Raw genomic sequence first — 25,298 nt, 5'->3', positions numbered from 1 at the left:
TCCAGTTTAGGAATCAGGAAGTGGCTCCACTGCTCTGCCAAGAGCACAAAGCATAACTCTTGCCTGTCTCTATTCAACATGGGCATGTGTACTTTTCCATCGCTGACCCCATGAGCTTCCTAAATCAAAGGGCCAAGGAAGGCCAGCAGAAATGGGACCTGGATTTCTGGCAGAGAATTTCCCCGAAGGAGTCCTTGGCAGATTTGGCTGCAGTCAAGGAGTTCCTCTGAGGGCAATGAAACAGAAGTTCACCATGTGCTTATTAGAGGTTACAACCTGCTAAAAAATGATGGGGCACATTACCCAGAAACTTCTAGCTATTTCCTTTGCCAGCCGCAAACATATGCTGAAAGGCCTGAGGAAGGAGACAATTTCATCCTTTTTTCTTTCCTTTTTTTCCTTCCATCTTTCCCCTTTCCATTCGTTCCTTCTCCCTCTCTCCTTCTCTCTCCCTCCTTTCTTCCCATTTTCTCTTCCCCTTCTTCCTTTCCTTCCTTCTCCTTTTCTTCTTTCCTTCCCACCTTCCTTCTCTTCTCCTCAACCCTTTTCATACGGCAGAGACAGAGTTAGGAAGGATTTGTTCAAGCCCTCCTTTTTAACAGGAGGAATAAAGGAGGATGAGGAAAATCCTTGCACCAAATAACCAGCTAATCAAGGACGTAGACATTGCTGTTGCTTTGGTAGTCACTCTAAAAACAAACAAACAAACAAACAAACAACTTGGGGTGGGGAATGAGGGGTTGGGATTGAATTTGAGAAAATCTTAAAAGGCATCCGGACACAGCCCCAGTGAGAGCATCCATTCCACCATTCACATATCTAGAGGACTGCCCGAGAGAAGTGAGCGTGTCAGAACAGTGCCCAACCCTGGCAGCCTCTAGGCTAGCGGCCGAGAGAGAAGCGTTTCGGAGGCCGGAGTGGGAGCAGAGCCTGGTCCCCCTTCCTGGGGACGCACGACGCCTCATTTACCTGGACCCAGCGTCCATTCACCACCCCCAGCGTGGAGGCCGTGCCCCTCCGCGAGTTCCCAGCCCCACACTCGCGCACCCCTATTCCATCCCACCGCCCCCGCCTCAAAGCGAAGAGGTGGGCACCTGGGACGCGCGTCCTGCTTTTTCTGCCCGGGCTCTCCCGTCTCCTCCACTTTTGTCCCCGACGTCCCAGAACAGCGGAGCAGGACGCGGCATCAGCCCTGGGAGGGCGCAGCCTGCGAGCCTCCAGCGCGCTCAGGGCGCGGCGAGGATGCTAAAGGACTGCAAGGCCAGGATGCAGACCCCCAGCTCAAATTCCTGGGAAAGACACCCGCCTCCCTTTCCCTCGGTCCCCTCTCCGTCCTCGCTCGGACCCGCTCCTCCCCAGCCCAGACGCCGGTGCTCAGCGATCCCTCGCTCGCCACTTTGCGAGGAACTTTGGCCGGCTCCCCTGCGCCACCGGGAACGGGATGTTAATGAGAGAGCGTGGCCTGGCGCCGCTAGCGAGCCGGCTCCCGGACCGCGATTGGCTGCGGCGGGGCGGAAAGATGACGTTATGCAAATGAAGGGGCGGGGCATCAAGGCGAGGGCCCCGCCTCCTCCCTTTGGGGTTAGTGTGCCTGTGTTTAGCTCTGGGGAGAGTCAAACTGGATTCCATAGGGAAAGCCTGCAAATCACTTCTATTTTAGCAGGGAGAAAACAGAATCTCCATCCAGCAGGGTCCACCCCTCTCTCTTTCTCCCTCTCCTCTCTCTCTATCTTTCTTTCCCTCCCCCTCTTTCCTCTTTCCCTCTCTCCCCTTCCCCCCACCCTCTCTGGTGTATCTGTCTACGGCAACCAGCGTCCTCCTCATCTATACGCAAAGGAAAGAAACATCTTTGGTTGGGAGAGAAGGAGGAAAAAAAAAGAAAGAGAGGAAAAAACTTGCCTGGTTGTGGAAAATGACACTTGAAGTAGCAAAGCCGGCAGCGCGAGTTGAGTCTATTGTTTCTTAAATTGCCATCAGGGTTTTTTTTTTTTTCTTTTTTTTTTTTCTTCCTGCTTCTTCAAGTGAAGGGTACCTCTACAAAAGGAAACTCCAGCCCCTCCTGTCCTCCACCGGCCTGTGATCATTACAAAAAAAAAAAAGCAAAAAAAAAAAAAAAAAAAGCACCCAAACCAAAAATCAACCAACCAAACAACCCCCAACAGCCAAGCATACATCTCTAATTTTATTATTTTGGTCTTTTCGTTGGATTTTCCCTTTCTTCTTTTTTTCGGGTTATTGCTCACTTTTGAGCAGAGGTTTACATTTTTTAAAAATTTGCTTTCCAGCCCGCCTTGATCTAAGCACGAGTTCATCGTCTGAGAGAGAGAGAAAAAAATCTCTGGTTGGCGTTTTCCTTTCTTTTCTTTTCTTTTTTCTTTTTTTAAATTTTTCAAGGGGGAGGAGATTTTCCACAAGAAAAGGTTGTTTTCATGTTTGGGATTCAGGAAAGCATCCAACGGAGTGGAAGCAGCATGAAGGAAGAGCCGCTGGGCAGCGGCATGAACGCGGTGCGGACGTGGATGCAGGGCGCCGGGGTGCTGGACGCCAACACGGCGGCGCAGAGGTGGGTACCGCGCGGGGACCGCGGCCGAGGTGAACCGCGAGCGGGAGAACCAGGAGGCGGTGGCGGCAGCGGCAGCTGCAGCTGCGGCCGCGGGGCCGGGCCGCGGGGTGCGTCCGCCGCTGCGCTCCGCTCTCCGCCGGGGCTCCGCGCTCCCCGGCCGCTCTGCCTTCGTCGCCTGCGGCCGGAGGACCCGGAGCTGTCTGCGAGGAGCCCACGCTTTGCCAGCACTTTCCCCTGCCTCGTCTGTGACTGTTTTCATTTTGTTTTAACACAGAAGAGGCGTCTCAACACAGCATGTTGGATATCTGTTTTTTTTTGTGATTGCTCTTTATTTTCCTGCCCGCTGTCTTTTCTCCTTCCCCTTCTCTTTTTCCTTCTTTCTTTCTTTTTCTTTCCTTCTTTCTTTCCTCTTCTTTCTCTTTCCTTTTCTTTTTCCTTTTTCTTTTCCCTTTCTCTTCCTGCCTTTTTTCTTTCTTCCCTTATTTTCTTCTCTTCTCCTTCCTTTTCCTTTCTTCCCCTCTTCCCTCCTTCCATTTCTTTAGTTCTTCTTTCTTTCCTGTCTCTCTTCCTACCTTTTCTTTCTTCTCTTCTTTCATTTTCTTCTCTCCTTTCTTTCCCCACCTTCCCTCAATTCCTCCCTCACTCTCTTCCTCCCTTCCTTTCTCCTTCCCTTCTTTCCTTTCTCCTTCAGCTCCTCTTTCTCTTTTCCTTACCTCTCTGTCTCTCCTGTTTTTTCTCGTCCCATTTCTCCCCTGAGTCTTCTCTTATTTCTGTTATCTGGTTCTCCTTCCCTCCCTCTCTGTCTTTCAGTTTTTCTCAGTCTACCGGTAGAATAGCAACTCCCAACTTTAATTCTGACATCTCCTAAAAGTCTTCTCCATCTCCTGTCCCCATGCCACCATGTCCCCTTCCAGCCTCTCTCCTACTTGCAGCTCCCTAGACACTAGACCGTGTGGCCTGGAGGCATTGCCCTTGGAGGTTGACCTGAGGGAACTTTCCTGGGCACACCCAAGGCCCTTTCCCAGGCTCCTGGTCCCAAGTGAGAATTGGCCTTTTTCCCCCACTTAAGCCACCAGCTGAGCTTGGGACAGTGGGCGACCTGGTGGCCCCAGGCACCATCGGACGCAGAGTGCGGAAGGGGAAGAAGGAAGATGACTAATTACATCATCTCCAGCTTCCCTGGGCTGGGGACAAGCGTCCCCAACACTGTTCCCATCCCAACTGAGTATTAGGATGGGGGTGGTTGATAGTGAGAGTGAATTGGGTAACTGGCTGGAAGTGAAAGTGTGTGCGCGGGGCGCTCGTGTGTATTCAAGTATGTGTATGTGTGTGCCTGTGCGCGCTTGTGTTGGGCAGGTCCGGCTGTCAGTGGCCGCCTGGCGCCCCAGGCGCTCCAGCCTCCCGTCGCCGGCCGGCGCACTGAGCCAGCAGCCCCGGACTTTAGGATTTCTGGAATGAATGTGACGATTTATGCAGAATAGCGAAACTTTGTTAGGACAGGTCTTTAGGAAAACACCCCTGTTCCCTTTTTCACAGCGACCACCCGCGACAGTTCTGAGCCCCGCCCTCGGACCCTTCTCCACATGCTTTTTGGTAGTGGGGGGATGTGGCTTCCCAGGGCCGGGCACGCGTAGTTGGCAGGAGCGCACGGGGTTCCTGGAGGGTGGCTGCTGCGGCGACACGCCGAGCGTGTTTTCCATCCATTCCCACCTGCCCTAGTAGCTGAGACGTGAGATTTGAGGGGTGCCAGGAACAAAGTTATGAACTGTAGGTTCTATTCCACGAAGGTGGGTTCACTTCATCCACCGCCACCTTTCTTCCTCCCCACGCAGCGCGCCTGAGGTAGGAGTAAATACTTATACGTTTCATCTCGCGCGCAAAGCCCAAACAAAACTTTCACACCTCTTCAGCGAGTTTTGAGGACGCACCCGTCCTTGGCGGAGAGGACGAGGACATGAGGGGACATGTGTGTCCCATCGTCGGCTGGGTCCGTGTGGCCTGAAGGGGCGTGAAGAGCGCCCACTGGATGTTTTAGGGGAACAGGAGGTGGGTGTTTAATGGTTCTAGCGTGTGCACAGGGTGACAAGGGGCGCGGGTCAGCGTCCGGTTTAGCCATCTAACTCTGCGTCTTTGGCCGCAGCGGGGTGGGGCTGGCCCGGGCTCACTTTGAGAAGCAGCCGCCTTCCAATCTGCGGAAATCCAACTTCTTCCACTTCGTCCTGGCCCTCTACGACAGACAGGGCCAGCCCGTGGAGATCGAGAGGACAGCGTTTGTGGGGTTCGTGGAGAAGGAAAAAGTAAGTGGGCGCAGCGCTGTCGCCCCTTGTCCCCGGCTCGGCTCCGGAGCAGGCCCAGGAGCCTTGGGCGGCGCGCCCTTCCTTGAGTGCAAAGCATCCATAACACACTTCTGTGCGGGGGACCCCCAAGCCACTTCCCATCCCGGACGAACCCATGGTCCCGGTCCAGTGGCTCCTGCTCCAAAAAAGTTCGCACGGAGGCCCCAGAGCTGGAGAGAGGCGTTCAATTCACAGCCATGGGCACCCGGGATGAACCCGCCCTCCACTACCAGACCGCACACCGCCTGCCTCTGGCGGCCCGGGCACTAGCCCCCAGGTCCTGGGAAGAGGATCGCCTATGTGCGCCCCACGGAATTTTCTGTTGGGAGAGAGGGAGCAGTCAGGAACGGGGGTCGGAGGAGGGATCACAGTTGGCCGCAATTTCTGCTGCTACTGGGGCTGGCTGGCTGGCCAGCTGGGGTCCCGGCTTGGGGAAAGTTGCCTGGAAAGTTGGTCCACTCGCTCACGCAGACCTCTCTCCTGCATCTCTTGTGTCTTTGCGTCCTGATGCAACCCAGGAAGCCAACAGCGAAAAGACCAATAACGGAATTCACTACCGGCTTCAGCTTCTCTACAGCAATGGTGAGGCCCGGGTTGGGTCTGTGCCCTCACCTTGGGGCTCCGGGTCTGGGCAGGGGGCGCAGGGAGCTCTAGGTGGACGAAATCCTCCAGCGAAGGGCAGTCGTTCGCCTTCTCCAAGGTGAACCAGCTTCTCCTAAATTTCGCCCTAGGAGGTTTCACCTGAGGAGGCTCCGCGTGGCCCAAGAGTCTTAATCGATCCTGCGTTTACCTGCGGCCAGGTGTAATGCCTCAGCCTTCCCCGAGCCACTTTGATTCTTCCTCCCTTTCCTGAGGCCTGTTTCTTTGGCTTGGCCCAGGCTCCAGGCCCAAGGCCCCTTGGGCTTAGGGGCTAGGATAGGTCATGGCCTTGAAGGCTGTAGGCAAGAGCAGAGGGACTCTTGCCGTGGGAAGTGAGAACAGACAAGTCGGGGTACCCTTATCCCAGTCCCAGCTGGAGAGCTTGGAGTTTGGCTTCCAGGACCGCTAAGGCTAGGCCAGTAGCTCCTCTCTGGACACTGGGGAAGGGAGATCCTGGCTGTATTTTCCAGGACAGGGGGAGTTCCAATCAACCTCGGAGCCCCTTTTGTGATATGTGTGAGGGAGTGCTGTTGTTGTTATATTTTGTCGTTCAGTTATTGTTCACTCACCCTCCATCGCTTCTCACTTAATTCTCCTCCCTTTCCCCATTTCCAACCCTAGGGATAAGGACGGAGCAGGATTTCTACGTGCGCCTCATTGACTCCATGACAAAACAAGTAAGTTTCTTGATTTTGGGCCACCCGGGTCTCACCAAATTCACGGGAGTCAAGAAGCTAGTTGCTCCACAGCAGGAGGGCTGGGACACTAACTTTAAAAGCCAGCGGGGCAGCTCAGACTGCACTCTCCTCGCCTTCCAGTGTCCGCCGCGTGGGGATGAGGGCTCGACGGCGCCGTTCCTTCAAGGGAACTCGGACCTTGTGAATTAAGACTGCAGGGTGCTGAGTGTCGAGAGTAAGGGCTGAACTTCCTCTGACCCAGCCAGGGAGTCTCAAAGGGCGCAAAAGGTGCCCAGGGACCCTGGCGTGGAGTGGGCTGAACCTCTGAAACCCAAGCTAGCCAGGCCTCCCCGGGAGGCAGAGGGGCGAGGGGCTGCGGGGGCGGAGGAGGAGTGGGAGAAGCAGCTTCCCCAGGAATGATGAGATGAGCTGAGAGCGCTGATGACCATTCTGCAGATTTGTTTTCAAAGGGAATAATGGTGAAGGTAGTGTTGAAAGAGGGAGCGACAATTGTTAGAGGATATTTTGCAAAAACTCTCCTGCTTTTGCCTCCAAGTCTGGCAGGAAGCCAGGCAGCATGAGTGAGCTTGTGGTCTTAAAGGTACATGGACGGCATTTTCTTAAGCTCCCAACACGCGGGTGTCAAGCAGTATACATTAAGGTTGAGTTATGGTTTAAAAGATACAATTATGAGCCGAGTCAGAAAAGAGGCCTGACGTTTTAATGAGGCACAGGAGCTTTTTCCCTTCTTCTTAATTTTAAGAAAAAGTTTAGTTTCAGAATTAAGTAGCTGGTTAGGTAGTTGGAGGAGTTAGTAGCAGAAAAAAGAAGACAGCTTTATTGGGTGGGGGAAAGAAATCAGAACAAAGAGAAAAGTTATCCATTGTATACTAACCAGCAATTTAGCAAGAGGATTAAAATTTATTTGATTGTGATTTTAGAATGTTTTCTTTAAATTAAGAGCCATGATCTTCTTTCATAGATACTGGCTAAGAAAGTTTCAAATAGGGTATATATGCATATTTAAAAATTGTTTTTATATATACCATGGCCAAATATGTTGTAGAAATGACACATTAATAAACTGTTGGGTGTTTAAAAAAATCTAATCTTCAAGAATCAATTTAATAACAGCTATTTTTGATGATCACTTTCATATTTCAATGTGACCCAAGTAGAAAACAAGAATATGAAATCTATATTTAAAAACAAAAGTAACTATTGATTGAAATCTACTTCATGCTATTTGGCTAAAATATTTGGCTTTCTTAAAAATTTCTTTATTTCTCACTAGATTGCTCAGAGTATATCCCCATTTATACTTTTGGTCCTGGTTTTATTTTCTTTAGTGGATTTAATCGTTACATAGGATAATTCCCTTTCATTTGGACACTGTATTTTTTTTTTTTTTTTTTACCTGCTAAGGCAGAAACACAAAAGCCTGATTTTTAATAACTTTCTTTTGTGATCTCAAAATAAAAATGTCTTAAGTGGAGTTTTGTTTTCAAAAATTGTCTTTGATACCCTGGATAGTCTTTCCTGCCATTCTCATTACAGGAAAAAAAAAAGTTGGGAGGGAGAGGGAGAAAGTAGGAACTCTAAGACATATTCCATATGTATTTATTAGGATTTACTTTCTAAAAGATAAAAGGCACACATACACAAATCAGTACATAAAGCCTATCTGCTTGTGTAACATTGACCACTGAAATATTAAATTATAGGCAGCACTATGAAATGAACAATTGTAAGGAGCACAGAATTAAGACATGTTTGAAGTGATTAATCTCTTTCTGATTTAAACTTCCTCAAAATTTTTATTTTAGGTCTCTCTAGTCAAAAAGTGCCACTAATTGATTTTCCCATTATGAAATGAACTGACTTTATACTCATATAAAAATAGGGGGAGAATCATCTTTTGATTTTTATAAAGCAATACATCAAATATCATTTTACTAACAAGGTCATAGAGCTTAAGAAAAACTGCAGCTTAAGGCATTCTTTGACCACTTGGTGTCATAAATTCTATCAGGAAAAAGGGAGGGAGGGAGATAGAGAGAGACAGAGAGGAACAAGAACAAGATTAGTTTTATTTTCGATAATAGCACTTATGAAAAAGTCATTTGCCATAATATGACATCTCAGTAATAGTCAAAATTATAAATGCATGCAATTATATATTTTGGTGGGGAGTGGCCTGAGGAAAGCTTTAATAATTATCAAAGTCTAAAGAATGTCAGGAAAAGGAATATTTCAAGGCATACCTGTGTGCTTTCATAATAATTGTTTAAATAACCACCTCTCTGTAGCTTTCACTTTGAAAGGCAGTTCCTGCTCATTATCCAATTCCTTGTTCTTTGATTATGTGCTGTAAGAGTTTTGGAAGTAGGTTAGCTTCTTGTGTACCGGGTTAATACAATGGTCTCCAAAAAGCAAATAGATCAGCATGAAGATGGCTAACTTTCCCTAGGTGTGACATAAAAGTAATTTATACTTAGCTTTAATGAGTAAAACAGTGAATCTTCATCTAGCTTGAAATTATTCTGTCATAATTAAATACCAAGTCCGATTTTAAATTTCTTGAACCTTTGATGTTAGTTTAATATACAGTGACTCCTTAAATCAGATGTAAGTCTTGATATAAACTGATTGATTAAATGTTTGCATTTTTTTCCTGTGAAATTCTTCCTTAAAATAACGATGGATTTTGATAATTATGTAGAGTATAGAATGACATACTTTCGATGTGATAAGTTCTAATAACATCATCAATTGTGGAAGGAATACCTAGTCACTGTTGAAGTGTCTTCTCTTAGCTGCATGTTTATTATAATACTTTTCCTATCAGAGATACAGCTTTATGGGAGTGATGTCATATCCTTGACTAGAAAGTGGGGTTAAAGCTTAAAAGGAATTTTGAGCAAGCAAAATTTAAAACTTTTTGTTCATTCTGCATTTCCATAGACTGTTCTTGATTTTGGGTGGAATTAGTAGCATTGAGATAAAAAAGAAATGTACTCAATCAACCAAGATGTATTGGTATGACACAGTATTTCACACCTTTTCAAAGTGTCTCATTAGACTATTTTGGGTAATGACTCTTAATTTTTGGACTCTACCAGGAAAGATGAAGCTTCATTAGAAATGAATATATAAGAATCTGAGATCTCTTGTCCCTATGCCTTCATTGTAAAACACACAGGATATAATCTTTTAAAAATTCATCCACCAACTAGAAAATAAGAGGCTCGCTTTTGGGAAGGGTTATTCAAAACCAAGTTTAGCTGGACTAAAAATAGTTTGTTTTCGTGTCATTACTGTTTTTGGTATTCCATTAGTGAGCATGCAAAATGCCCTGTAGAATCCAGAAGTTTATGGCTATTGCATCCAGAAACAACATCTACTGCAGGAGCTCAAATGAACCCAGTGGGGGAGGTCTGAGGTTTAGGGGGCATCCTTTCAGATTTTCATGTAGTATTTGAAATATGGTTACATTCTGTGATTGCTTAGTGAGTTATTTATCTTTAAATAGTTTTTTAAGTTCAGCTTATCTCCCCTCTTACCATCTTGCTTTAAAAGAGCGGTATTTTATAATTCAAAAAAAAAAAAAGGATACCAAATTGTATAAAGTTATTAAAACAAAACACTCTCTTCCTCTAAACAAAAGCTTTTTTGACAAGTGAAAATCGTAGTCACATAATTCTTGTATGTATGGATTTGAAGGTAGGTGATGTAGTGAGGAGACTATGAAAAGGGTCCCAGGACAGTGGGGGTTCCAAGGTATAATCATCAGAAATGCTATTAGGTTTCTCTTCCCAGCTAGACTTCTTTATATATTTGTTTTGATCTTCCCGGTACTTTAAGTTATTGATGTAAGTGTATTTTTTTCCTATTGATTGTTTCATTATATCCTGCCATGGCTACATAGATTTGATTAACAACCCTTTCAGTTCATGGTTCTTCATTGGTAGATAAACACATTTTCAGTATATCAGTAAGTTCCCAAGGAATTCACTAGGCCAGCAAAGAGGTTCTTTCATATATTTGGGGAAATAAACAAACAAAAAAGGACACAGCAAGTTTATAGTCAGAGGCCATATTTCAGCAGCTTTCCCTCTCCTTAGGTAATATGTCAAAAATGCAGGTGATTTGAATTTCCTTGCACATAGAGGAATGAAGAAGTTTGGAATTTTTATGCATGATCAGGACCTGTGTTTGGGAAAATGTAAACTCATCACAGTGGAAAATGTGTTGTTTGGAGTCTGGGGGTGAAAACAAAGCTGATGGTTTTGGAGAGATTGCCGGAGCCAGATGGCCTAGTACTTCCCCAGTCTGGCGGGCCAACTGCTCCCTCCTGGATAATATACAGCCATTTGTTCGGGGATATTTACGCTAGAGCTGTTTCCATGTGAATGTTTGAACAGCATTAAAAACGAACATATTAGTAGAGATGCATTTATTGAACTCGTATGACTGTACAGATAGCCTGTTCTCTCTGTCTTATATTGCTGAGACCAATGAAGGCGTGTTTGGACATTGGTGAATTGTCTACATAGTTGTTGAGTAAGAATGATCTGGTCTTAGTGAGCAATTAAAATACATCAATGTTTGGAATCAAACTAATGGAAATAATGTTAGTACCTACCTTGAAGCTCTGTTGTAAGAATTAAATAACTTCATACACGTTAAGGACTTTGAACAGCGACTGAAACAAATTAAGTGCTTAATAAATTAGATGTTTTTATTGTTATTATTATTATTGCCCCATTGGGTTGACAAAACCAATTGTATTTACTAATATAGGTGTAAATGTAGTGACCATAGGAGTGAAATATCTTTTATTTGTGCTAGAAAAAGAAATGCAATATGGGATTGTTAGAGTGATTTAGTTTTTTTATGTTATTTGAATAATAGAAGGGGTTTTAGCTTGTTGAGACATAAAAGATGCATTCTAAAGCTCACTGCTTTTGGTACACGTTCTCTTTTTATTCAGGGCTGTGATGTAACTGAACAGCATGCTGAATATGATATCATTCCTTCGTAACTTTCCTAATTCACTTCTGCAAACGGGCCTGCTTAGCTGCTGAGCTGAAATTACATCTTTGTAATTTGTTCACCAGTAGCCAAACTGCTAATTGAAGCAAAATTATTTTTTATTTTATTCCACTACTAATGTTAGATTTCTGTTTGACACAATTGTTTATGAAATGTCAGATCTGTAGTGTTTTCTTTGGCATGGTTTAATTTTTAACTAGTATGCCTTCACCTACTGGAAATTTCTAGGACCAGATTAGCTAGCACTTTTTTTTTTTTTTAAATGACAAGCAGTAGAACTTGGTGGTTGAATGTAATGATTATTATTATAGTGTGTTGATATTGTAGGTGTGCATATCATTTTTTGATTAGCTCAATTCTGGGTAATTTCCTGCCAAAGGCTTGTTGACAGTTTGCATTCAGAGGACATTTCATTTTAGGTTAAAGCAGGTATTTGTACATTCATGAACTTATTCTCTTAGGTGACAAAGTAAGTTTGGCTGTTTATTTTGTAAGGAGAAAAAGGAGTAACATATTTTCAAAGTACTGTTTTGATTTAAATAGAAAATTAGAAGTCTTTGGTAGTTACTGATACCCTTTCTTTTTCCTCCCTCCAACCCTTCCTTACTTCCTTTCTTTATCTTAATTTCTTTTCCTTCCTTCCTTCCTTCCTCTCTCCCTCCCTCCTTCCTTCCTTCCTTTTTTTCTTTCTCTCTTTCTCCCATTCTTTCTTTTCTTTTTTTCCTTTCTTTTTCCTCCTCTTCTTGCTTCATCAACTAATGATGATAAGTTTCCTTTTGTTTGGTTATAAATCAAGAAAGACTCCCAATGAAAATATTTTGTTTCTAAGACCCTTTGGATTTTGCTGAACCAAAATCAAAAGTATTCTCTTCACCGCCTTTATTTTGGCATGGAACACAAAGAGTTAAAACTATTAGAAAAGTAAACACAGAAAAACCATGTTCAATTTTCTGTATTTCCTTTGGCATCCTATTGAAGTGTGATCCCGGTGTATATTCACTGTGTATTTTTCGTTTTACTGTGTGGTCTTTACCCATAGTAAGTTTCAATTAACTTTTAAGACCTAGTGGTATTTAAGAAAAGCTAGAATGAACTGTGCTTCACAATATGCCTTCTAAAACAGGGGCAGCTGAGGCAGGTTTTGTATAGTGATGATTGGTTGATTTTCAAAGATGTTACAGGTTACTTTTTAATTGAGCATTTGGAATTAAAGATATTTTATTCGTTAACAGTAAAATATCCAGAGCTGTTTTTGCATGAGAATATGAAAGTTTAACAATTTTGATGTTTTCTTCTTCTTTTAGTTAATTATTTTAAATATCCTTTAAAAGCCCATTAGTCTGAAGTGAAGAGAGTATTAAAAAATAATATGAGATATTTTCTTTCTACTTATTAGAGTATGACAGTAGAAAAGGGAGGCTAATATAAAAATAAAATAAATCTGTTCCAAAGATAGCCACTTTTGACAGCTTGTTTGTCAATTCCACCAGGTTTTTAAAGTTGAGATGAGGTTAATACTGTTTACTATTTAACTTTTCCTCTCATACAAGCATTCCTGTCACCTTAAGGGATTTATTTGCCATTGGCAGGAATAATTTAAACATTGTTTTCTACTTGATATTGCATTTTTGTTTCTTAGGTTACAAACTTCCAACTTGATTTGCTATCGATTGATTTACTTAAATAGTATATTTTATATGATTTTTTTCCCTCTCCTTCCCAGCTATATAGCAGGCCTCCTATCCTCACTTCTGATAAACACATTGATTTATTTAAACCAGCGTTGTCTTTGTCCCTCTCATAACAGACAACCTTCCTCACAGTGAGCAGACGCATGATTTACTATGGAGGACGAAAATAAGCCTTCTTCTTGGTGTTCCATTGTCTGGGCCCTAAACCAGCTGTCTATTGAAATGGTTTCACTTAAAATAGCCAATGCTGTTTATATGCTTCTGTGATCTCCCAGCTGATCCAACCCCAACCAGCTTTACTCATACACCACAGAGGCACATATTTAAATTAGAAAGAAAAGCAGAAACTTCTCCTGAAGTTGGTGTTAGCAGGATCCCTGTCTTTTGAGGCTTAAAGTCTGGGTTTGATGAACTGTGGAGCAGTCTTGATGTGTATGCTAAATGTAGATGGTAAAATTGATGTAGGGCTATCAGTTGGGTGTGCTAGCTGGAGGACAGCTTGATGGCATTTTGAAATCTTTCTTGTTGCCACTCTGCATCAGAGACATTCATCAAAATGAATTTGTTACATATTTCTATACTCGATCCCATCAGGATGTTGATTTCTGTGCCCATACCTTCTATATGATACGTGTGAGTGTGTGCGTGCGTGTGTGTGTGTGCACGTGTGTGTGTGTGTTTAACAATACTTTTCAGTAACAAAAACTGCTTTGGTGAGGTTAGAGGTGGATCTGTTTTTGACTGAATTCCATGCTAGAGCTAACCTCATTACACTGAATTTCTAGTTTAGTTACAGGATTTTAGTCCTACTCCATGGTGGAATTTCACTTGCTTTTATTTCAGAAGTCACAGAAGCAACACTTCTTTCTCTGCCTTTATGTACTGAAAAATATTGTTCTATAGAGGCCGCAAGGAGAGGGAGAGAAGAAACTTCATGCTTTAACCCCTCCCTAGAGTTCCTAATTATTTCTGAGCAAATCCAAACTGATGGTTTCATTTTTCTATGCTTGATTTGGAGAAAGATTCTGTTTTGACTCTGCTGCTGGAAGCATAGTGGCAGTGTGGTATTTGGTAAAGAGATATATCATGGACACTCAGGGCCTTAAATAACTGATGTTCAGTCACCAAAGAAATGATATGGGATTTCTGGAAGTCTGTATTGTCTGCTGTTTGGGGGAGCATGAGTGTATTTGCATTGTAGCATCGCATCCATTGAATATCATCATGGGCCCACTAATTTCAATGGAACTAGCAGTGTTAGTAAAAATAATATTTGTATCATCTAGAAAGAATTGAAATGAGAAGATCTGATGTAACTGATAAATCCCCCTGCCTCTGAAAACACAAGCTTTTTTTAAAAAATAATATAGTAGGGAAAATCCCATCAGTATCTGTGAATTGATTTACCAAGTTACTTGTTTTAGTTTAACATGATAGATATATTATTTTTTAGAGAGTAGTAGAACCAAAACATGACAAATATTGAAGCTGAAACAGAGATTATCATGAGTATTTAGAGAACACACAAACCATGTGGTGCTAATAGGATTTAGAAGAAATGCATCATTAGAGTTTTTTAGCATCATGTATGAGATCTAATGAGTAATTTACTGTGTTTTTAAAAAAATTTTTTCAGCAGTGATTGCGGAAATAAAGCAGGCAGATATAATTTTTGGTTTTTAAAACATTTTTAGTGTATTTTCTTGAGTAATGCAACTGCTTAGGAATTTGAAAAGGTCTTTTAAGAATACAGAGAAGAATCATCAATGCATGCTGAAACTAGTGGATGAAAATTTGACACATAATAAGATATTAACACAATCTAGATTACCTCTGCAGAAGATAGTTATGAATTACATACGGTGAAGTAGTAACTACCGTGGAAAACCTGACTGATGATCTCTGGTGGATAGCAAGCACTCCCTTAACCAAATGGTCAGAATTAATGTTGCCAATAGTGGAGTTAGTCAACAACATGATTTGATATGCTGGGAAGAACTCAAAATCACCTCTGTGGTATCCCTGCCCTGAGGTACGTAACTTTAATCCAAGCCTGAGGACACTCAGGCAAACCCAAATTGAGGGATGTTCTACAAAATAACTGGCTTGTAGTCTTAACTAATGTCAATGTCATGAAATATAAAGACTCAGAAATGTTCCTTATTAAAGGAGACATGACAACTGAATGCAGAATTAGGTTTTCTTTTGCTGTAAAGGACATTATTGGGTAACTGGTGAATCTCTATAGGGTCTGTAGATTAGATTATTGTATCAATAATTATTTTCTGATTTAGATAACTGTACTGTAGTTATATAAGAGAATTCCTTGTTTTGAGGACATACAGGCTGAAGTATTTAGGGCATGTCTGCAATTTACTTAATGAATGATTTGTAAAAAATACAGAGTAAAGAATAAATTTAATAAAATATAAACATTTGGGTAATCTGGTAAAATCTGGCTGAAGAGTATCTTGGAATTCTTTATATATTCTTGAAAGTTTTCTGTAAGTCTACAAGTATGTCAAAGTAAAAACATTTTTAAACACAAAGTATTATAGGCAAGCCATAAAAAGTGGTTTCGATGGGCCGGTGGTAGAGAATTATTTTCTCCTCATACAAGTACCTTTTCTCATTTTTTGTTTTATTGCAATATTTGTTTTGTAACGGGGTCAGATACCATAGCCACAGTACTCTCTGAGGATCTATACATACTGGGTCTTAAGTTATACTCATCATTTACAGGTTCTGAAAGTCCCAGGTTCAAAAACAAAGCACATGAGAGCCAACTGCAAGTTAGTGTTGTAGCATCTCTATGTACAAGACTAACTTGTAGTTGGCTATGCAAAGATAGTCTCTGGCTAATTTAAGTAGTTTTGTCATCAAGAAATTGAGGGTTATAGGAATGTGTGAAAATAATTTTATTAACAATTTGAAGCCGTGTGATATTAGTATTATGCAGTGATACAGTGTTAAATTAGTGAAATGTAGCCCAGTGCAGAGCCCTGCTCTGCTAGTAGCTGTGTGTATTGCTTTGGTCTAGGTATTAACATGCAGATCCACAAAAGCTGAGGTCCCAGGAAACCTTCTTGGTGTCCTTAAGTAAAATATTTGTTTTACAAGCACATTAGAAAAAATAGAAAAAACCATTTGGGTTGGCGAGGGGGTTTGGGACTCCAGATTTTGAGAATCAGATGTAACTCTTCTTACTTTGGGGAGATAACTCTGTGGCTTAAACCCACACACACAGCATATGCCAGCAAGTATTCTTGTTTGGGTGGGTGTACACCCTGTGAGAGCACATGTTCTCAGCCTGGTGATGGGAAGAGGGATTTTCCCTGATTGATGAATCACTGCAAACCTGACACAGTTAGTGAATGGGCTCCTTAGTTCACCCACACGTGTTTTCTACTACTCACCACCAGAAGACTAAATGTTGAGCATGGAAGTAGTAAACTGAGGAGGCAAATACGTATCATTTAAAAATCAAGTCCAAATGCCTTTCTATATTTTCGTTAAATAGTGTCTCAGTCTGCTAAGCCTTCTGGGTTTTCCTTCCTTATCGATGAGATTTATTTGTATTCTGTATTGAAAGGAGGATTGTGACTGCCTTGCCCATCTCATACTCTGACCCAAAGATGTGGTTGACAGGCAGAGAGGAATATACCTTGTTCCATGCCTTCCAGGTTAATCCTGAATAACATACCTTCAGACAATCAGCCCAGGGATGTCTTTGGCTCCTCAAAGCTGATTTGGCCTTCAGTAGTGGTGAAGTGGTTAAGAGCTCAATTGTGATCTTTTTTTTCTTCCTGCTACTTGTTTCCATTCTTAGTTAAGACTGTGCTTTTGCTTTCAGGCCATAGTGTATGAAGGCCAAGACAAGAACCCAGAAATGTGCCGAGTCTTGCTCACACATGAGATCATGTGCAGGTAAGAAATGTCTTGGTCTCTCCCTTTAATTAGTAAAGAGAAGTTAAATTTGCATTTCAAATCTTGATGAACTTTGGTCTTTTTTTTTGGTAGACATTTGTCTTGCTTCTATAGACAATCTAAAAAGAACTGTTAGATGTATTTGGTAGTAAAGTGTCAGGCATCACAGTAGTTCTCAATTATTTATTAGATTTCATCCTGAAAGACATACATTTCCATTTTGATATCACGCTGTTAATGGGCACACAGCACTGCCTTCCCCTTCTCTCTTAAAATCCAATAAAACAATATAACCCTTTTAGTGTTAATATATGCGCTCAACTGCATTGCTAGTAAAATGAGTAAGAATTCTATTGATGTCAGCAGAGTCTTCTGTTTGGGTAAGACTTGAAAGTTATAGTTCCCCTTTCTAATCCTCCCACTTAAAAATCTGACTGTCCACAGTTAAGCATCATTTCTTCTTAAATAGAATGATTGAATGTGGGTTGTGGGTTTTTTCCCCCCTTGCATATGACCTCTTAGTTACCCTATATATAACTCTGACAATGTAGCTAATATTTCTCAGATGTAGTGAGCTTTCAGAAGGTTGGTAAAAATGAGTCCCTAAAAGGTATAAAATTCATGTGATCCCCCTACCCCCCTTATAAGTGTCTTTATTTTTGCCTGTAATCAGACTGCTACATTTGAAAACAGGCAAGTAGACCAAATTAACTTCCATGGCCTCTGCCAGGCTTTCCACATGTGAGGTAGTAGAGCAGGGAACAGCCCTTTAACTTGCATTCTTATTCTGCATAAAATAACACCAGCACTTTGCTCCCAATATATTCTGAATAATTGGATGAAGCATGAAGATGCCACTGTGCATCAGAGAAAGGCTACTAATTGCTTTGTTAACCATGCAGGCTCTTCCTGGCACAATGCTGGCCTGACTGCTGACTATTACTGACCAATCCGTTTAGGGGCTTCAGCTGCTGCCTCAGCACGGCAGGGCTTTATTTGCTGCTCATGGACTTGTAGGGAAAACAACCTTAAAACTCTACAGGTGGAAACAAAAAGGGCTTAACATGCTTTCTGAGTGAAATCCCACATACCAACTTCTTATATGTCTACAATTATGTGTGGATATACAATTTTCATTTCTTCCCTTTTAAAAAATATCTCTAATATCTTATTCTAAAATATATAAGAGTTTCACAAGTTTTCATTTCAGTGATTTGTAAAACATGTTCATTATTATAAAAACAGGTTGTTTTTCTCTAATTTTAAAACAGTAGCAGAACCCCAAAAATATGGCAATAGATTTCTTTATGAGATATTAGACAAAAATTAATGTTATATTGTGCATAACAATTCTGCAATAAAGCTGAGTTGCACCTTTCAGAATTGTGAGTAAAATTGATTTTGAAAAACATTAAAACATGACCTCTTTCTTCTTACAGTCTTTTTGACCATAGCTCTGTTTTGACTTCTTACAATTAGCATGTCATTAGAATGAATTTTCCATGTTGTACTATATGTGATTCTAGCAAAATAGGAAACAGACAGGAAGATGGATCTCAACCAATAGGCCAAATAATATCTATATTTCATAGATTTGCATCTCATATCTGCACATGTTTAGACTGTGCTAGAAATCATTCTATTCTTGAAACACTTAAAGATATATTATGCCTTTCACACACTGCCTACCCTCTATTAATGCAGTTTATATTTTTCTTGTTTTTAAAATTCATTGGTCCAAAGTACTTTATTATGCTGGTTGGTGTACTTTACTGCTGATGTTCTTTCTATTTTTCAGAAACATAAAAATAGCAAAAATAAAATTCTCAAGCCACTGAAGGCAAATGATGATGTTTGTACTGTGTGGCTAAGAGGGAAAAGCCATATTCAAAGTGTCAACCTGCTAATGTTACAGATTACGGGTTTTCCTGGCTGCCTATAGATGTGTAAAGGGTACTGTTTGTTTACCAGGCTGCTATGACCCTATTACACAAACCTGTCATCTATTGTGTGGCTAACAGTCTTTTAAATTGCAAATCTGATGCTCTTTAGGGGGCTTTAGGAAAAAAATTCTCACTTTCCACACCATCCTATTTCTCTTGATTTCTTGCCTGTTGTAAGTGGAAGTTGGGATGTGCTGAATTTGCACCAGGGGTGCAAATGCAGGCTCAATTATAAGCATAAAATTAGAGTCTGTTCCCCATTAATCAGGCTGGCTAATTGCTATGCACCACCATTAGCCATATGGTGTGAAAGACAGCTTGCTCTCCCCAAGATGAAATTTCTTCATTGCAGACATGAAATAGTGAGGGCCCTGGATTTTAAAATAGCTTGTTTTAGATATTTAATTTCTAAACAACTTTCTGCAGTGCTTTCTATCAAAGCTAACGGCACAATAAAACTTTGCGTTGATGTCATGAAAGCTGTATATTTATAGTATGTCGGCTATGGTGAAGGAGACACAGAGAATTTAGATCGACAAGACAAGGCTTGGTATGATTCTGTTTTGTTGCAGTCAAAGGGGAAAAGAAGAGAAAGAAAAAATGAGAAACACCAGAGAACTGTGTCTCAGGTGGTTGCAAATTTTAAAATCCATTGTGTTCTGAAAGATGACCCCACTGCCTGGGCTGGTGAAGGGACTTGCCACCATTGGATTATGTTATAATTATTACCACTCAGAGACAAAACCTCTTTGACTTGATGTGAAGCTCATTCTGTTAAATTCTGAGAGAGTCTCTGCCTTTTTGGTAAATTGGAATCTATCATATCAATCATCGTTACATTTTGCTATACCTGGTGGCTACCCTCTTAAAATAATGTGGCCCCACACATGATTTTGTAAAGCATGATTCTAGAAGGGATTTGATTAAAAGGCATCCTGACATCATGTGTTTAAATGTGGGTGGAAAATAGGAACTATGCTTGGTCACTGAACCCAGAGCTCTGTTTAAAAAAGCACTCTTACCCTCATCAGTGTATGGTCTCTTATAGGACCATGAGTTCTCAGGGCTTCCTTAAGTTTCTTTTTCTTCCTTTCTCTTTTACTGGTTTGTTCTGATTCCATCCTTCAGATTCCCTCTTAGGCATGGCTTCTTCAGGAAAGCATCCCTGGCTCTCAGCCTAAGTCAAGTCCCATTGTTACTTTGTCCTGTAAAGAGTGGTCCCCTCTTATCCACAGAGGATGTGTTGCGTGACCCACAGTGGACGTCTGAAGCTGCAGACAATACCAAACCTTACATATGCTGTATTTTTTCCTATACATACATGCCTGTGATAATGTTTAATTTATAATTTACATAAGAGATGAACAACAACGAATAATAAAATAGAACAACCATAACAACAACTAACACACTGTATTAAAAGCTATGTGGATGTGATCGTTCTCTCAAAATATTGTACAGAATCCCAGCCCTTTAGGGGGTCATGGTGGGAGGATTGCTTGAGTCCAGGAGTTCAAGACTGGCCTGGGAAACATAGTGAGACATCCCCCCATCTCTATAAAAATTAGAAGAAAAATTAGCCAGGTATGGTGCTCACCTGTATTCCCAGCTGCTCAGGAGGCTGAGGTGGGAGGATTGCTTGAGCCCAGGAGATCCAGGCTGCAGTGAGCTATGATTGCACCACTGCACTCTAGCCTGGTGACAGAGTGAGACCCCATCTCAAAACAACAGCAACAAAAATGTAGTACTGGACCACAGGTAACTGAAACCATGGAAAGGAAAACCATGGATTAGGGGGACATGGATAAGCACAATCTGCTGTGCTTACCTTTCATAACACTCAGCACACTTGTAATTTTGTGCCCACAATCTGTCTTCCTTTGCTGGACTGATTGTTCCTCGAAGGCAGGGAAGTTACTGGGTGTTCCTCTGTCTTCAGTTGTCCTATTTGTGAAATGAGGGATAATATCACTTATCTCATAGGGTGGTGGTTAAGATTAAATGCAGTAATCCCTATAAATGCTTATTGTAGTGCCTTGACACACAGTAAGTACTGGATGTCTATTTTTATTATTAATAGTAGGAGTATTTGTATTAATAGAAGCAGTAGCAGCAATATTTGCAGTGTGGGGCTAAGGACCTGGTGCACAGTTGCTCAGCATGAATGAGGATAAAAGAACATTGAATCAAAGTGAAACGTCTACTGAAACATTCATGTACTTTGTCCATTCTAGTTGTGGTGCTTAAGGATATTTTCATTTATTCTTTCAGCACCTACTATGTGCAAAACACTAAAAAATGGAGAGCCAGAAAAGACTGAGTCCTACAGTAGGGGAGCTTACAGTGCGGCCTGGGAGATGATGTCTATTGGCAGATAACGAGACTGCACTCTAGAAAGGGTTGAATGTGATAAGAGGTTGAGGCAAAGCGCTATGCCTGTTCAGAGAAGGGAGGGAATACTTGGAGGTGGGTAGCAGGAATAGGCAGAGGGATTTTAGAGGGTGCCTGAAATGTTTGGGTATGTCTGTTGCAGTCCAGCCAAAACTTTTCTGTGGAGAGTCCTGCAGGTGGTTGGACCTGAGTTCTGATCTGGAAATAAAGTTATGGTCGAAGATAACTGACTTCAGAGCTCTTTTTCCCAAGGGTAAGAGTTGAAGCTATGGGCTTAGATGGGATTGACAAGGGAGGGAGAGTAGAAAGAGAAGTCACGGCTATATTCTTGGGGGAATAATTACACTTAGCAAGAAGGCAGGGTGTGTTAGAGAGTTAGGAAAAAGAAGCTTGAGCATACAGAGCATAGAAATAAAAGGAGGAGCCTAGGCACAGTGGCTCACGTCTGTAATCCCAGCATTTTGGGAGGCCAAGGTGGGCAGATCACTTGAGGCCAAGAGTTCAAGACCAGTCTGGCCAACATGGTGAAACCCCATCTCTACTAAAATTACAAAAATTAGCTGGGTGTGGTGGTGCGAACCTGTGGTCTGAGGTACTTGGGAGACTGAGGCACGAGGATCTCTTGAATCCAGGAGGCGGCGGTTGCAGTGAGAGGAGATTGCACCACTGCACTCCAGCCTGGGGGACAGAGTAAGACTCCACCCCATCTCAAAAAAAATAAATAAATAAATAAAAGGAGGGTGTTTGGAGAGTCGTATAACAAGTACTAGAGAGATTCAGATGGACGTGAAGGCTGAGAAAGCACCAATAGTCACTGGTAAGCTTTAGGAGGAGATTCAAGTACACGCTGAGGGCCTGGATGCCTGTATTATGTGGTTGAAGTGGCAAGGAGTGACGGGACTCTTCAAAGAAGGATGTCGGCGTGAAGAAACTAACTCACAGAAAAGAAAGAGTGTCCTTTTAAAATTTTAGACAATGGGAAAACTTGACGATGTTTGTGAACTAAAGGGAAGAATTAACCAGAGAGGGAGGAGTGGCAAATGCAAAACAGAGGAGGAGTCCTTGATGGGACCTGTCTGGGGAAGGCAGAAGGAGATGGACCTGTGAGCTCAGGAACTCTCCACAGAGAAATTTTGGCTGGACGGCAACAGACATACCCAAACATTTCAGGCACCCTCTAAAATCCCTCTCCCTATTCCTCTGTAACTCAAGTATAGCGTGATGAGGACAGATCACTTACTTTAAGATGTGGGAGGATGCCGGGCGCGGTGGCTCAAGCCTGTAATCCCAGCACTTTGGGAGGCCGAGGCGGGTGGATCACGAGGTCAAGAGATCGAGACCATCCTGGTCAACATTGTGAAACCCTGTCTCTACTAATACAAAAAAATTAGCTGGGCATGGTGGCGCGTGCCTGTAATCCCAGCTACTCAGGAAGCTGAGGCAGGAGAATTGCCTGAACCCAGGAGGCGGAGATTGCGGTGAGCCGAGATCGCGCCATTGCACTCCAGCCTGGGTAACGAGAGCGAAACTCCGTCTCAAAAAAAAAAAAAAAAAAAAAAAAAAAAAAAAAAAAAAAAAAAAAAAAAAAGATGTGGGAGGAAAATAGAGGATAGAAAAGTCTATTTATGTAATGGCTTCTTTAAAATCAAGTCATCTTTATAACTATTAATCAGACTATTCAGATAAATCACAGTTCTCAGTCTCTAGCCACGTTAGGGAAATAGATAAGGCATCTTGTTTTTTATTGTAAAGTTTCAAGTTTGAAATGATGCTTTTCTCCAGTTGAGAAAGACCCTACTCACAGGAAAAGGTTGCATGTCCCTAAGATGAGGATCTGCCGATCCCATGACTGGGAATATTTAGGTGTTTCTTGCTCTAGTTTATGAAGCTCTAGAAATACGCCACCTGTGTTAGACTGGTAAGAAAGAGATTCGTAAATTCGCTTTTCTCTGGATGTGCAGAGTTGTTTGGGAGACACATGATTCTACTGAGGAAAGGGCTGCTGATTTCGGTCCACAGTGTACATACCACACCAGGTGCTGGCTACCCATGCCTGGGACTGGCCACATCGTTCTTCTGTCACTGGGGTTGCAGGTTCAGAAGGGATGCAAACAGTGGCCTGCTTTTAAAATCTTGCTCCAGTGACAAAGCAAATTAGGAAACTCTAAGCCCCACAAGATGCCAGCATGAGAGCAAATCCCAAGTCTGTGCCTGGTACAGTGCCCAGCACACATAGTAGGAGCCTAAAAAATAGTGCTTTGAATGGATGAAGGTCCATCAGCCACACAGTAATGAGGACCTAATTATCACTGCGATTTCTTTGATTAACGCTGTCATTTTCCTGTCAAGTGCTTTTGCATCTGCTTCATCTGAAGAATTGTTTCAGCGTGAGCCTTCTTCTGCCTGAAACATAAGTGAATTCATTCTCCTTTCAGCTTTTCTGTCGCGGTTAATGCCTCTCCAGCGTATAGTGGAGGTTGCTGCCCACTCTTGGTCCTTCTGAGATTAGCAGAAAGAACCACAGGCAGGAAAGAGCATCCTGGGGACAAAGGAGAGGTCCTCGCTCTGCTTGGCTCTAGGAAGCCACAGGGGGCTTGATATCAGTTAAGTCTACAAGAAGCCTTTCCTTCCCCCACTTGTGGTTGATTTTTAATTTTTAATACAAAAACATATTGCCATATAAAACAGAACACTAGGCTGGGTGTGGTGGCTCACGCCTGTAATCCCACCACTTTGGGAGGCTGAGGTGGGTGAATCTCTTGAGCCCAGGAATTTGAGACCAGCCTGGGAAACATGGCGAGACTCAGTCTCCACAAAACATACACAAAATTAGCTGGGAGTTGTGGCATGTGCCTGTAGTCCCTGCTACTTAAGGGCCTGAGGTGAGAAGATCACTTTAGCCCCAGGAGGTTGAGGCTCCAGTGAGCTGAGCTAAGATCACACCCCCGCACCCCAGCCTGGGTGACAGAGTGAGACCCTGTCTTCAAAAAGAAAAAAAGCAAACCACTGCAAAAGTATAGAAATAAAATGCTTATCTTCTGTTCTTCCCCACTGCCTGTTCCACTCTCTATAGGTTAACTCTTTGAAGTTCCTACATTTAAAAAATATTTCTCGATGGCCTACTATGTGCCAGGCTCAGTTCTAGTTGCTGGGGATATAGGGGTGAGAAAAACAGTCTAGGACTGTCTTTGTGGGTCTTATATTCAGGTGAGAGAGACAATAAAAGACAAATGAATGTAAAATACAACATGGTGAGTGCTATGAAGAAAAGTGAAGCAGGATAAGGAGTTGGAGTGCTCTGGGGTAGTCAGGGAAGGCATTTCTAAAGCCATGACATCATGCAGAGACTTGAATGAAGTGAGGGAGTGAACCATACTTGTAAAAACCCTCTCTTTCCCTCCCTCTCTGCCTTTCGCCCTTTCATGCTTTCATTTTTCTCCTAGAAATGGGGTTATACTCTGCATTGTATTCTGCAGTTTGGTTTTCTCAATTCACAATATACTGTAGATTTTTTTCCATGAGAGTGCATCTAACCCTACCTTCTTTCTTTTTAATGCTGCACAGAATTCCATATACACATGTATGTGTACACACATCTGTGTGTATATATATATATTTAACAGGATCATACTGTAGACACGCATCTGTGTGTGTGTGTATATATATATATCTAACAGGATCATACTCTAGACACGCATCTGTGTGTATATATATATATGTAACAGGATCATACTGTAGACACTATTTTGTAGCAGATGTGATTTTGAGGTGCAGAACAGAAGCTGGAGTAGCCCATTTCAGGAATAATGACTATGTGATGTGGTGATATGATCCAAGAAACAGGAAGCATGTTGGGCTATTTTTCATACTTGGCATAAAGTTTTCTTCATAAGTGGTGAGTAACCTCCAGCCCTTTATTCTTTTTTCTCTACTTTTCTTCATTCTGTCCATTTTATTTCTATTCTTTCTTTCCTTCTACACTTCTGCTCTTTGCACCTGCCTATTTCCCTGGATCCCTTAGAGAGGCATGCTTCAATTCGTCTGGCTGCTCTCAGGGGCATTTTTATTTTTAGATC

General features: G+C 42.2%; 1 protein-coding gene across 10 annotated transcripts in view; it reads left to right on the top strand.

The window, feature by feature from the left end:
* Window positions 1-1,605: 1,605 nt before the first annotated feature.
* Window positions 1,606-25,298, top strand: part of EBF1 (EBF transcription factor 1) — a 410,966-nt gene continuing 387,273 nt past the window's right edge. For 9 of the 10 annotated variants that reach the window (XM_012461041.3, XM_012461037.3, XM_012461040.3 and 6 more), the window contains exons 1-5: window positions 1,606-2,563; window positions 4,704-4,860; window positions 5,418-5,481; window positions 6,160-6,215; window positions 16,815-16,888. In XM_012461041.3, coding sequence (XP_012316464.1) covers window positions 2,430-2,563; window positions 4,704-4,860; window positions 5,418-5,481; window positions 6,160-6,215; window positions 16,815-16,888 — 485 coding nt within the window. In that variant the 5' untranslated portion in view covers window positions 1,606-2,429. Of the gene's footprint in view, window positions 2,564-4,467; window positions 4,610-4,703; window positions 4,861-5,417; window positions 5,482-6,159; window positions 6,216-16,814; window positions 16,889-25,298 lie in introns of those variants that run through there. The other variant, XM_064376493.1, reaches the window with a different exon arrangement.

Source organism: Aotus nancymaae, unplaced genomic scaffold, assembly GCF_030222135.1.
Source record: "Aotus nancymaae isolate 86718 unplaced genomic scaffold, 86718_ANA_hifiasm-v0.15.2.pri h1tg000015l_0, whole genome shotgun sequence".
Classification (NCBI taxonomy): Eukaryota; Metazoa; Chordata; class Mammalia; order Primates; family Aotidae; genus Aotus; species Aotus nancymaae.
This window is presented reverse-complemented; position numbering and strand designations above follow the sequence as displayed.